This window comes from Anthonomus grandis, chromosome 22 (genome assembly GCF_022605725.1).
Source record: "Anthonomus grandis grandis chromosome 22, icAntGran1.3, whole genome shotgun sequence".
NCBI lineage: Eukaryota > Metazoa > Arthropoda > Insecta > Coleoptera > Curculionidae > Anthonomus > Anthonomus grandis.
In genome coordinates, this window is record NC_065567.1 from 13,380,567 (window position 1) to 13,395,676 (window position 15,110).

General features: G+C 30.9%; 1 protein-coding gene across 2 annotated transcripts in view; it reads left to right on the plus strand.

Annotated features, from left to right (window-relative positions):
* The window catches only part of LOC126748925 (atrial natriuretic peptide-converting enzyme), a 126,769-nt gene extending 111,907 nt beyond the window's left edge, over positions 1-14,862 (plus strand). The window contains exons 14-15 of one of the 2 annotated variants that reach the window (XM_050458467.1): positions 5,306-5,454; positions 13,778-14,862. In XM_050458467.1, coding sequence (XP_050314424.1) covers positions 5,306-5,454; positions 13,778-13,963 — 335 coding nt within the window. In that variant the 3' untranslated portion in view covers positions 13,964-14,862. The remainder of the gene's footprint in view (positions 1-5,305; positions 5,455-13,777) is intronic. The other variant, XM_050458468.1, reaches the window with a different exon arrangement.
* Positions 14,863-15,110: the final 248 nt, after the last annotated feature.

The window sequence follows — 15,110 nt, forward strand, 5'->3', positions numbered from 1 at the left end:
GATGGTGTTCAAGGATTCCTCGATGGGCCTATACAGACTCTCAACATCAAAGCTTATTAAGTTGTCATCGGGCCGGACCCGATGTTGATGGCCTGAAGTAGTTTGACGAAGTGAATTGAGTTTTGGACGAACGATTCCGTGTTTCCTTGCAGTGGTCTAATGATGTTCAATAATACCTAGAAAGTTCGGAAATTGACGAATTCCTGGGGCTGGTGATAGATCGTAACGGCATCTGTTCCTTATGTATTTTGGGAAGTCCATAGGAGTGTGGTAGTTTGCTGTGGTGTGGAGTGATTTTGGTCTGCAGTGCATCCGAAATATGAGCTGAATAATGCTTGAGTGCCCTGCAGACTCTTCCGTCTACTGTTCGTGTAAGATATTTAGTAATCAGGCGGTATTCACCTTTGTTTAAGATCTCTTCAACTTTGCTGCTATAAATATCCACGTCCATTATGACTGTTTCGTTGCCCTTGTTCGCCGGAAGGACCTTAATGTCGGTGTCCGTTTTTAGGTCTCTGACTACGGTCTGTCCTGCTCGGGCGATATTCATTTTGGTGGTTGCTTCGTCAGTTAGTCCAGCGTGCTCCTTACCTTATAGCGAAGTTCGTCGGCTTCTGCACGGGGAAGGTTGATGGTCTCTACTGAAGTGACGACGTCCAAAATCAATGGTTTCGAAGAGATGGCAAAATTAAGTCCTTTGCTTAGAACTTCATTCTCGGCTTCGAAAAGGGTCCTCTTTGATATATTGATTATGGTTTTTACATTAGACGGTAAGCCATTCATCTCGCGGTTGTTTGTGTATTTAATTGCAGTTTCGACTGGCATTTAGCTTTTAAATTATTTCTCAACTTTTGACAAGTATAGTCTATCTTGGTCAGTTCATAGTCTTCATCTTGAGTAAATTCTTTGATTTCTTGAAAGCGTTGTTTACAGTCGTTTGCCAGATGTGCCTTTCTCCAACGATGGTATCCCAGTTGAGTGCGTTACAGCTCCTTACTGGCGCGCTCTGTAATGCCCAATGACCTTATTCCCGTCATCGTGGATTTTAAACGAAAACCCATCGGTATGACATTGTTGTCTCTCGCACCTCGTAGGAAGTAGATGTGCTCTTCTTCCTTGGTTAATTTAATCCTTGATTTTTCTAAGCCTTTGAATAGTGCCTTGCTGGTTCCGGGTCGGTACCTGTTATCCAATATAGTTTTGAAAGTGGTAAACATTGGTACAGTAGTAATAACCAAATCTTCGAACTTCCAATGCCTTTATTTTTAAATGTAACAAGACGTTTCGGTTGCAAAATCAAGGAATTCTCAACCAGCCTAGTGTCGAAATACATGATAATGGTTGGAGATATACACCAACCGAAACGTCTTATTAAATTTAAAAATAAAAGCATTGAAAGTTCGAAGATTTAGTTATTAAACCCTATATGCGGTCAAATTCAATACTGTCCAGTGCAAAAAGAGGAGCGGTGCAATGAAGAGATCCAAGTTCGGGAAGCAAAGTGTAAAAACGCTAAGGTTGGTGAAGAAAGTAAAGAAAGGAATCAGATACAGCCCAGAGAAAATAAAGCTTAAAACGGTCGAAATTAACGGAATGGTAAGCGGCAAATCAACCACAGTAGATGAAGTAAATGCGGTCGTTCGTAACCTTGACCAACTCTTAATATAGAGACAGTAGGCGCGGTTGGAAAGATAGGAAGTTTAGCAATAGGAAGTGGCAATTTTGCGAGATCGGTCGGGATGTAGTATGAAATTGTGTTTCGTATCAAAAGCAACTTACACATACATTTTGTTGAAATGTGTATTTTTAAAATATATCTGCATATTTTTAAATAGAAAAATCCGCTTTATTTTTCCTTTTCAAAAATATATAACACTATGTATGACAACGTGGCTTTTCCGACACGCAGCCCCCTTGTATTTTCTATATATGCTATCCCAGTATAAAAACTAGTATTCATATTTATTTACTAATTTACTCCTATCAATAGTTTTCTGTATATTAAAACGTTGCATCATTTTACTTTAATCTACATCTATGTTTCGACAGTTAAACTTTTTTTTCATAATTACGGTCAAAAGCTCGCGTCAAACATAATACTTTACTACCACTAATGTGTCCAATAATTGGCATAATATAATCTATATAGTGGGCAATTTTCACGGAAGCCAGCTCCTTCTAAATTCTAAATCCATAAATCCTGTCTCGGCTATTAATGTTGGCCTTGCATTCACCTCATGCTTCATGCCAGGATTAGTTTAAGCTCCTGATAGAAAATAAAATTAATTTTTTTTGTTTATTTTCCTTTGAGTTTCTTTTTTACTTTATAACTTACGTCCGCATATTTATTAAAAGTTGAGTGTTTATTTAAGTACTTTCTTTAATATTTAAAACTTATTACGCGAATAGATTTAAATAAAGTACGGCCGTGACAATTATAACTTAAAGTATTAAATTTAAAACTTAAAAAAAAATTAAACTATACAGAATTTAGTTATTTGGTCTGCAATATTCATTTTTCAATGATTTTTTTTCATAGTTCATCAGTAAAAATATTTTTCGCACATGAATATTTAAGAGGATTGTGCTGATTGCGGAGCTTTGTGAAAGGCTCCTATTTTCAATTTATATCCTATCAATTGTCCATTAATCCCTTAAATGATTTTTCCTTTATTTTCTGATAATAAAATACATTGTATAAATTAGTCAATTATATTATTATGTTAATTATGACTAAATTCTAATCTGTAACATAAATTGTGTAGCTTTTCAATGTTTATGAATCAGCTGGTACTATTTTCTAATAAATCTCAAATATCAGTATTATATTTTTTCAAGTCCTCTTTGCAAATGTAAATATTCTTTCATTTTTAAATACTAGTTTACATAAAACATCTATTTAATCTAACTGGTATAACATCGCTGCTAAGAATATATCTAAGCATATACCTTTAATTTTTTTTTAATAGTTGTCACTGAAATTATTTTAAATAATATTTTTATCAAAAATCTCATTACATGTCCACATGTTTTTAATGCAAATTCTAAAATATGCAACTCATAACTTAATATCTTAAGTTATAACGCCTGAAAGCTCTTTAAGAGAATTTAGAGTTGGCATCATTGGATTTATAAATTTTTGTAATGCATCTAATGCCTTTATTGTATTTGCGGACTTATTTGCCTTTTTGCAGTCGGCCATCACTTTGCGTTGCCTTTCCAGAATATTACAGTCAGTCCTAACTTTTTTGCAATTGGTTGCTCATAATTACAGAAACTTCCTTTTCTTTTTCATTTAGATCAGGTTAGTTAAGTTCAAGTTAGTTTATCAAGTTCAGTTAAGGTGATATATTGAATGCAAAATGGTATCCCAGTTTCAAATCCAGGAAGATAACATTAAAAAATTAAAAAAAAAAATATATATATATATATATATATATATATATGTTTCTTGTATTTCTGGCCAACAAATTTTGGGATGTCTGCTTCTCGTCGATGTGCTTCAAAATTCCTTCTCACAGACTTCGCAGATTGCATTTTGTTGATTGCAAAATACATAGTAATTCTGATTAGAATAAAAAATATATCTTACCATAATTATCGTAAGCATATATATAATATATATATATATATATATATATATATATATATATATATATATATATATATATATATATATATATATATACATATATTGCAAAACATTTACTTTATAAACATTAATTTGAAAATGGAATTTTTAAAAAGATGCAAGTATTTTTATGTGGAAAAATTAAAATAAAGTCTTTCATTGATGGATCACCCCCCATATGCATGAGCACTTTTATTATTTACGTATATTTACATCGTTATTAAAAAACCCCAAACTCTAATTTCATATCATCACCATCTTTTTTCTTGTTAACATTATATTTCCTTATCAAATATGCCAGGTCACCTCTTGTTAGCAAGCCTTTCTATTGGATCATTCTGAATTTTTCTAGCATCTTGAATTATTCATCCATTTGTCATACCTGCAGTCAATTGTCCAACAACGATATTTTCTTCATCCTTATATAATCTTTTTGTTCTTCACTCGTCTACATGTCCTACATGTGTTTCAAAAAATATCACATCAACTGAATGATTAAAATTAGTCGAGGAATATAAAAATTAATGCAATATATTACCATTCTTTAAAACCTTAACTAAAATCCTCGAGGGGCATGTTCCCTAAATGCGTATGCTTCTCCCAGACTAAACATTTCTTATTATACATGAGCTATTGAATCCTAAAAGTAAACAACAAAATATACAAATATGTCTGATAACAAAGAGTTTTTACAACCTCTGATGTCGCTCCTGTTATAATTGTAAAATATATGTTCTTCTCCATTCTTAAATTTAAAAATGATTGTTTAATAGTTATATCGTGAATATCAAGAAAATGTTTGTTTAAACTATTAAAATAAGAAAATGTATGGGTATTGTTGTTACACATTGGACATATGTATAATCTGTTTCTTGTATTTCTGGCCAACAAATTTTGGGATGTCTGCTTCTCGTCGATGTGCTTCAAAATTCCTTCTCACAGACTTCGCAGATTGCATTTTGTTGATTGCAAAATACATAGTAATTCTGATTAGAATAAAAAATATATCTTACCATAATTATCGTAAGCAGATACTGCAGCCACTAAAAAAGAAATTATACAGTAAAGAAATCACTGGAAAGAAACTTTACTAGAAATTGAAAGTCAAACAGTAAATTGTTGTGAATACTATAGAAAACGGAGTCAACACTAAACACTATGATTGCTGTGAGCACTCAAATAGTTGCAAAATCGATATAAGTAATAATTATAGGTGATAATTAAATCATTCAGGAACCAAAGTAAATAAAATCTGCAATCTAGGTTAGGGAAAACAAAACATCATTAATATGCCATTCGCGCGCGAAATTTTACGGACACATGCCCACGGTGCTACCGGGGTTGGCACTTTATTATTTAATTTTATTTAATACATAACTAAAATGGATACGATATTTCATTTCTTTCTCATGTTATCACACTAGATTTATATAGAGTATAGATGTGAAGTTATTATTATTTAGTATATACTCTTTGATACATCAAATTTTTTATTGCAATTCATTTTGTTTATCAAAATACATATTATTATAGAAATTATTTTACATAAATCGGAGTAACTAAGCCATATATTAACTAACAATGTCTATTTTGCGTCTACCGTAATAATATATGTCCTTGTGTTATAACCTTACCTGTTATGTATAAAAAGAATCTAGGTCTGGCAATTTCCAGGGTCAGAATACGAACCGGAAATAAATGAGGTCGAAGTGCCAGTTCTAGACCGAAATTTGTGCAATGTCTGGCTGGAGCATCGGGAACTGAACGTAACAGATGGAATGATATGTGCGGGCTACAAGGAGGGTGGTAAGGATGCATGCCAGGTAAGCTAGCAAAAAGTAGTTTATAAAGCTCTTTTGAAATTCCGCGGTCGGTACATGTATTTCAATATTGATTTCTTTCTTCCTTTAAACGATATTGATGATAACATTTATTAAATAATATTTTTTCACATCTTTATTTTGGAATTTATCTATACATCTAGCCCAGACATTTCTCTTTACAAAATGTAAAATGCAATTTCCAACAAAGTAAATTTATGTAATTTCGCATATTTTATCCTAACGCTTGGCAGTTATTACAGCCCTTGAGGCTTAATTTCTAAGATGCCTAAGACGTAACATCATTCAAAAGTATTTGATGTATTTTATACGACCACATCTCTAGAGAATTTTAGTGATTTTATTTATTTCATCGGGTACGTAATCTTTTTTAATTGAAAACTCAAAATTAAATAAGAGATGTACAGTATCTCTTAACAAATCTTAAACAAATAGTAGGTCAATTTTATAATATTACTTAGAATGATTTTAATTACTGACGATTTTATTTATTTAACGATTTTTTTCTAGAAGTTTTGTTATATTTGTTGATTACTTTATTTCTCTTTTTTTGTAATATAACCAAATCAATTAACATTTTCAAGTGTAGTTTATACTCCAGTGCAACCAAAATTTTAATTGATAAACGTACTTAAACTACGCTGCATTGTACTTCATATTGCCTAAAATCCTATAGCTAAAGCTAAAATGATGCACTACATATACAGGATGACCCTGAGATATGTAGAATCTAATGCTAGGTTTATACAACTTTCACTAATGCATAATTCATAACTCTTTGTTTTCTATTTGGCTTTTAATTTAATATATAAGCCTACGCTTAACTTACAATTCATATAATGGTTTATACAAATTCATAGCAATAAGTCTAATATAATTCAAATTACGAGACAGTTTTACCACTAACCAAAACTCTTTATTTTTACTCTCGACACGTGTTTCGCTAAGATCTTTAAAAGAAGATTAAAACTTTAATTAAGCAGTTTTAATCTTATCCCGAAGATGCTAACATCGTTAGTAAAACACGTGTCGAGAGTAAAAAGAAAGAATTTTGGTTAGTGTTAAAACTGTCTCGTAAGTTGAGTGTCACACCAAAGGACATATATGTTTTTGACGAAAATTTTTTGAATATGCAGGGTGTCCGGAAATTACTTACTTCTATACAATTTTTTCGAAAACTCAAAATAAAGGAAGATACAGGATGTTAAAAAAAAAATTTCTTAGTTTTTTTAATACGTTTTTTCTAGTGTACTGATTTTCGCCAAATTTTGCATGCCTGTTACTAGTGTGTTTTTGTATTCGTCGTATTAATTTGACGCTAGTCGTCAATGACAAAAGGCTTAAGCTGTCCTTCACCTTAGGAAAATGACTTTAGAGCTTTTTTGTTTTAATCTTTTTATAAATTTGGTGTCAAAATTGATGTCAAATTAGTAAAGAGCATCAAAATATCTTTTAAAAAGGTGCTCTTGTTGCATCATCGTAGAATTAAAAGTTTCCGAGAATAACGACTTCAAACATTTATGTACGTAAGATTAGAAATTTTGATTTTCAGAATTGACAAAGCAAGCCTTGAAACGAAACGCTTTAGTTTCCATGGAAATGAACTATAATATTGTATTATAAATTTTGACAGATAATATTATCTGCAATTTTAATCATTTTAAAATCATTAAGATGGAAAATAAGATGAATAATAATAATAATAATTTGTATTCCAACGCAGAACTCCGCGGCATGCATTATTATTATGGTGCAGCTGGGGAAAATACGGTAACAGCACAACGTTTGTACAGAGAATCATTTCCGAATAGAAGAGTACCACGATCGCAAATTTTTAGCACTATCCATCAGAGACTAGGAAAATTTGACTAGAAACTCGAACTTAAAGAACTCAAAGAACGGAACTTCGTGTTTTAAATGAGATTGAGGATAACCCTACTCTTAGCGTAAGATCAATTGCAACTCAGGAAAATATTCCGAAAAGTGCAGTTCATGAAATTTTACAAAAGCAACTCCTACATTCCTTTCATTATCAAAAGGTTCAATCTTTAAACCCTAAAAATCTAGTGGCTCGACTTAATTTTTGTAGGACCATTAGAAACCTTTATAATCGCAATCAAAATTTCACACGTTGTATTCTCTTCACCTATGAGGCTGGCTTTGGACATAATGGTTTATTAAGCCTTCATAATGAACATTATTGGTGCGATGAAAATTTTGAGAATAAATTTTCCCTCAATGCGTGGCCGGTATTGTCGACGATCATTTAATAGGGCCACATTTTTTCCCGCAAATGCTAAATGGAGAGGTCTACTTAAACTTTTTAAGAAATGAGTTGCTCAATCTACTAGATTATATTTCTCTTCAAATAAGTTGTGAAATGTCGCTGCTACAAGACGCCGCCCACCCCATTTCAATGGAGCAGTGAAAGAACATTTATATCAAAATTTCCCTGAAAAATATTTTCTTTAACACCCTGTATCTATTAGTTTATTAACGCGTAATTTCCGGAAATCCTGTATATTGCTATTTTGAGTTCTATAAAAGCACATTATTTAAAACACATTATTTATATAATATACATAATTCAAAATCTAAAATTATACGTATATTATCTCTTACAAACGAAAATCTCTAAACCTTGTGAGAAGCTGTTAGGGCCGCAAGAACCATTAGAGTCAAGCTTATAAATTATACATTATCTTTATGCTTTATAAATTATGAAAACCACTGAGATCCAGCTGAAGTCACACAAAACTCTAGACTATTTATTCTTAAACATTTTTCTAATGTAAATTGTAATATACTTAATTAGACGGTATATTTCGACAGTATATTTTTCTAGTATTTACATATATTACATTTTCTCTAACACATTATATACGTACAGTATCGGACAAAATTAAGGCAACTTTTAAAATCTTTGCATAAATTGTTTGTATTGAATTCCCTACTGAATGTTTTATAAATGTGTTGTTTGTTTACTGTTACAGTTTTTCTTGTGCTTCAAAGTCGAAATAAAAAAGGATCATAAAAACAACTGCGGCAAAATTGGAGCAACTTAAAAACAAACTAGTTTTAGTATTGTATTAAAAACGGTGCAGTTGTGAGGTTCTTATTAAAAATGAGCCGCCTGGCGTGCATTATTCGCTGGACCTAAAACAAAGCATTATGTTGGTAGTATGGATATCAACTACATTTGGAGTTACTATAAAAATTACCGAATCCGAGGTAGGGTTACGACCTTTAAACGTAGTGGTCAACTACGAATAACTTGGACAGGCGAATTAAACGCCTTAGTATAAATGACGCAGGAATGTCTTCGACTCAGTACTGGGATTCTAAAATCACGATTCGACACGATTACTCGATATGGCTGATTCTAAATAAAATTTTCAGTCGTGAGTGTCTTGCAGATTCCCTAGCTTTTAACGATTTGTCGACGACACGCTTGGGTATATCGTATACACCAGACGATATAGCTTCTTCCTTTTTTAATACGTACATAATGTGACAGTATACTTTTTTAAACGTATTTGTTTCATTTATTGTTTACCAATAGTCATACCAGGTTTTCATTAGTATATCAAGAAGCTTTCTTATACACAATGGCTAATAGATTTAATTCGACCCTATTTTCCACAACCTTCTGTTAATAATAGAGGCAGAAGAATAGAAGATAGAATTACCATTGAATGGGCAGTTTTAGTATCTCAAGATTTTATGCCACATATTGTTACCGAAGAAGCATTGGACAAGGTTTTAAATTTGGAATTAGCGAAACGACTACAAGTCGTTGGATCCATAAAATTACTGAAATTATTGACAATCACCTTGCTGACCGATTCAATCATTTTTCAGATATAAGAGATGAGATAAATTAATAAATTAACATTTATAGAGAGATCCAATTTCCCTGGTGTTATAAGTCCTATTGATTGCACCCATGTTGCCATATTAAAACCAAAAGTGAATGAACACAACAAGTTTTTGTGATTTTCCATGAATTCAATTTTTATTTTCCAATGGATTGTGGTGGTTTTAAACGACATTTTTTAATTTTGAAGAAATAATATAGGCATATATTTAAATAAAAAAAACACGAAGGCGTTTATCAATAGAAAAGACAATTGACGTTTCCATCTGTCAAATATTAGGGAAAATAAGAAATATATACCAAGAAACCTAAATCAAATCGAATAAAACGAATTTAGCCGACGATTGAAATTTAGAATCACCCTTCTCGTCACGACCGAGTCGCGATCGAATTCGAAGTCGTGATCGTATCGAGATCGAGTCGTGATTTTAGAATCCTAGCCCAGATTTTAGCCGCAGTTGGTAACGTAATCGTGTCTTCAAGACTATTCAACGCGGTTAGTGGATTTCGGATGACCAGCGAGAAAACCAGCCAAAACATCTTTCTTATATAAGAAAAATAGGGACACAAGAATTTTATTTGCTAGGTTTCATCAAAACTAGACCACCCACGATTTGAAAAAGGTACTTTTTTCTGGTGATTTTAAATTTCTTATATTTTCAAATGACTAAAGACAATTTGTAAAAACAAATGTTTTTACTATTGTAAAACATGGTGGCGGTTATATCATGGTGTGAGGCTGCTTTTTGGCTTATGGAATAGGTCCTATTTACAGAATTAAGGACATAATAGACAGGTTCGAATATGTAAATATATTGGAAAACATAATGCTGCCTTATGTGGAATGGGAAATGCCCCTAAAATTCAGATTCCAACATGACAGCGACCTAAAACACACTGCTAAAATTGTAAAAGAGTGGTTTACTAAGCAAAAAATTAATGTTTTAAAGTGGCCGCCGCAAGCGCCAGACTAAATCCCTTAGAAAATCTATGGGAAATAGTAAAAAAACATGTTCGTCGATTACAAATACATAATGCTTATCATTTGTTTTAAAAAGTCCGTTTAGCGTGAACTTGCGATGAAGATGTAATAAACAATCTGGTCCTTGAATGCCGAAAAGATGCGATGAAGTCATTGGGCGTAATAAGTACTTGAAAAAATATTGATTTTTGTAGCTCTGTGTATAGTTTAATTTAGAAAAAATATTAAGTTGGCCTAATTTTGTCAAGAGAAAAAATCTTCATTTTCGTTATTTTAATAATATAAATAGGATTGTATTAGAAATTAAATGTAAATATTATATTTTACCTGTGTTTCAATTAAACTTTATTTACCAATTAATTTAAAATATATATGAATTAATGATTAATGATTTACAAAGTTTCTCTAACTTTATCCGATACTTACATCAAAATAATCTAGGGGATAAAGGTATTAAAAGAGGATTAAATGAAAATGACGAAAATTATTTGGGAAATATCGAAATTAAATACATCTGAATTCATTTTAGAAACACTAGCGAATATTAATTTTTTTAAAACACAAAAATGCATCGTAGTTATTTGGGAGTATTAACGTATGAAAATTTAAAGAAGTAAAATATCAGAATTTCAAATATCAAAAACTTTAAGAATGGTAAGTATTAAAGAAAAACTCCTCGTTAATATATATTTTTTTAATTCATCATTCAAACATAACATATTCATTGGCTCTAAAAAGGATTAACTATTTTTTCATTTAATTTTTAAAAAAATATTCCTGGCATATATTTATATAAAAATCTAATTACAGCCAGAAATATCAGCAAGGCTATTACCATGTTAATAAACTAATTAGATGTAGATATTCCAAACTTTAAACCATCTTCATTTACCTTTACCATTTGCTTCTAAATGGATCGTGATGCAGAAGAAATAAAGAATAATCAAAAGAAGAAAAAAAGGGAATCAGAATTTGAATACAGGTCATTTGATTATAAAATGAGGTTAATATTAAAATATGTATTTTTGAGTCGTCCTATATTTCCAAGTAAGTAATACTATTGAGAAAAGCTTCAAATATTATGCATCTTAGATTTCATTTGCTATCGGTTTACGGAATTAATTTTGGACTACCGCAAATTACTCTATTCATTACCAAGTTTGACGCTTTTACGGTCGAAGATATTCTACTCTGGGCTATCAGTGCATTAAATTTAATGGCAGTTGTAAAGTGTTAATCAAATTTTTACTTAGTTAAATATCTTACTAGTTGTTGTAGCAGTTCATAAGAAAAACTTATATTTGGCTAATATTGGTTTGGCGCTTTATGAAATTTGATTATGGTTACTCACTATCCGAGTTATATTTTTATAAATAATGTTAAAAAGTCTAGAAAAGAATAAGAAAAGACATTGTTATTATTCTTTTAAAAATTATTTTATGTAAAAAACTTACTTGCTTCTTGATCCTAAAGAATTTGTATCATTAAAAGGGTTACTGTGTTTGACAGTTGGCCCTGACGTCATACTATATTTTTCGTTACAGTTACATTCGAATTTACAGACCATTATAAACATAAAAACAATTATATAAACATTGCCCTCTGTGATATAAGGTAAACATATTTTCTACATCAAAAATTTGAAGAAAATCTAAATTCAGCAATTAAAATACAAGATATCTTTAGTAGAGAGCCTCATCATCAATTGAGTTTTTTTAATGGAATTTAATTTCTAATATCATTCCTCTTGAATTAAATTAATTCTCTAAACGCTCTCTAGTGTTTCAACTTTTAATTTTTTTTATGCATAGTAATATTTATTTTGAAAACCTTTAAAGTTATACATATGTTCACACTAAGGGAATGTCCACATAAAATAAGACAAAATTATTAATTTTGTTTACCTAAAAGATACTATAAGTCGGTTGTTTACCTAAAAGATACTATAGTCGGATTACCGAACAGATGGAGTAAATGATGTGCGCGAAATATAGGCCCGCCCATCGATGCAACCTTGGCAGATTTAGACGAGCAGAATTATGCCTACTTATTTTAAATTATTTTACCGTACAGCTTTGCTTTGTAAGCAGCTTTTTTTAAAATATAATACGGTCGCCTGTAAAATGGGTCCAAACCGATTTTGAGGTTGTGCCAGGTAATGATATAATAATCCCTTTTAAGTATTTGGTTATGCAACGTTATGTTAATATAAAAGTTTATAAGAAAAAGTTGTTTAGAATGCAAAATTATGCCCGAATACCGAATTTCATAACCATAGGCCTACTTTGATTTTTACAAATTTCAATCTCTAATAATTAAATATGAATAAAAAAATTCATTGGTACACAAAACGTAAAAATTAAAGTAGGTCTATGGTTATGAAATGCGGTATTCGGGCATAATTTTGCAATCTAAACAACCTTTTCTTATAAACTTTTTTTATATCTTGCCTAGAATTACTACTTTACCCTCCACTTTACCTACTTATAAAATTTAAAAAATGTTCGTATCAAGGCAAGCTTGATTTAAAAAAAATAATAATATGCTAAATTTTATTTTTTAATCAAGCAGGGCTGGATGCCAAACGGTCAAATTTTAACCACAACATTTGTCATTTTCACGTATAAATTCGCTCATCCTGGGACACACTGTATATTAAAAATAATTATTACCTGCTGCTTCTGCTGTAAACTGGACTTTTTGCACTTTGTTGTATGCTGGATGCTCGTTATCACATGTTTTATATTTGTTCATAATCACTTCCTTTTCAGCAATGGTCAAATGTTTTCGTACTCTTTTCTTGGGGGGTGACAATGGAGGCGTAGGTAGCGCGTCAGCCATTATTTGTTAACAAACAAATTAACAAATTAACAAAAAAATATACAGAATCTCAACTTTTCAATATTGCGAAGATTCAAATATTCGAATAGCAGAAAATTCAACCAAAACGATCTAAAGCCCCTCGACTAATAAAATTAAATAAAACCCCAAGTCATGAACCCTATCGAGGCTCTAGGCCATACCTTCGGCGCAGAACGATCACGTGATCACTCAATCTGTTCGGTAACCCAAGTATACACCGGTTAGGTGACCCAATTCATTGCATTTTTTTAAAACTGGCATTAATAAGTTTATAGCTTAAGTAAGCCAATAGATCTCTCAATAAAAAAATTACTGTTCTACATCGTACAGGTTGGATATTTAAAGCACGGTGAAAAGTAAGGGGTTTTTAGACCCCTATGTTCTTATAAATGATTTTTACAAAATGTGAGTGGATAAACTATAAATCAAATATAATTATAAACTATAAGTAATAATTATTTTCATAATGCCTTAAAACTGCCAAAAAATCTGAAAATACTTTGAACCTTGGCGTCAATAGTTTTGATGTAAAATTTCGATGCAAGTAGGCAGTATATACTACATTTAATTTTTTATTTATTTAGGGTGACTCAGGAGGTCCTTTATTATGCAGGGAACATAAAAATTCAGATAGCTGGTTCGTTGGAGGTATAGTAAGTTGGGGTATAAAATGTGCACACCCTCACTTACCAGGTGTTTACGCTTATGTGCCCAAATATATCGACTGGATACATAGTCAAGTAGAAAAATATTCAGAACTGAATGACTAATTTATTGAAATTTGACAATAAGATATAATGGAATGATTGGTACAAATTATACAAGCACCATGGTTTTCTGTGGCTTTTTATAACAAAAAAAAGTTTGTAAAGAAAAAAGTGTTTTTATCAATGTACTGTGGTCCTATTACTTTACATAAATATGTGTTTTACAGTTAGACAGAGTTTTAGATTACATTTTAGAAAAGACTTTCGAATAACCGGCAATTTGTAGCTGGTATATCGAAGACTGCACGTTGCAAAATATGACTTTGGCAGGGATAATTTATACAGGGTGACTTTAAAACACTATTTTTTAGATTTATGCGCAGTCATTGCTTTTATGATTTGGTATAAAAAGTATATTCTAAACTATAATTGTTTCGTAATGCATATCAAAAAACATTTTAAGAAAAAAATGCATATCAAAAAATGTTTTTTCTTTATTGACAAGAATATTATTTTAATAGTGGAACTAATAGAATCTTTTAAAAAATACCATGTTGAATACTACAATTTTTAAGAGCGCCCTGTAAAGACCCTAATTGGACTAGGGCTACGCACAATAAATGTAGTTTGACCCCAAAATAGTGATATCTTGTGACAATTTATTAGTGTTCGAGCGGACCGCCATCAATGTGATCTCTGATTTATACTATTTTATTATACAATCCTTGTGAATCATTTTTTGCATTTGTCCTACACACTTTTTCTGTGGAAATAAAATATATAAACACTTACGGCATTTTATATTTTCTCAGAAATATTTTGGGTATCTTTCGTATATTCATACAAATGAATATCAGTCCAACTTTAAACAACAGCAAAACATTATAAAGTAATGCAGTCCTTCCAATATCCAAACTATATACAGAGCGTTTATTCAACGGTATACTAAATGCAGGTATTTAGTAGATATGATTGGTTCGTTTATGCTTTAAATCTTTTTACATATGTTATTAAATGCATCAGTTAAGAAAATCGTTTGCATAATTTTATTTAATCTATTTATTAATATAAAATAGAGTTGACTAATGTCACTTATGTACGATTATGATTAACTTTAAAAATATTATGAAAGTAGTATAATCTATGGTGTGGTAAATTATTCTAGTATGTCAAAAATGCGTAAAGATTTTCACAAACTTTTTTTAAACTA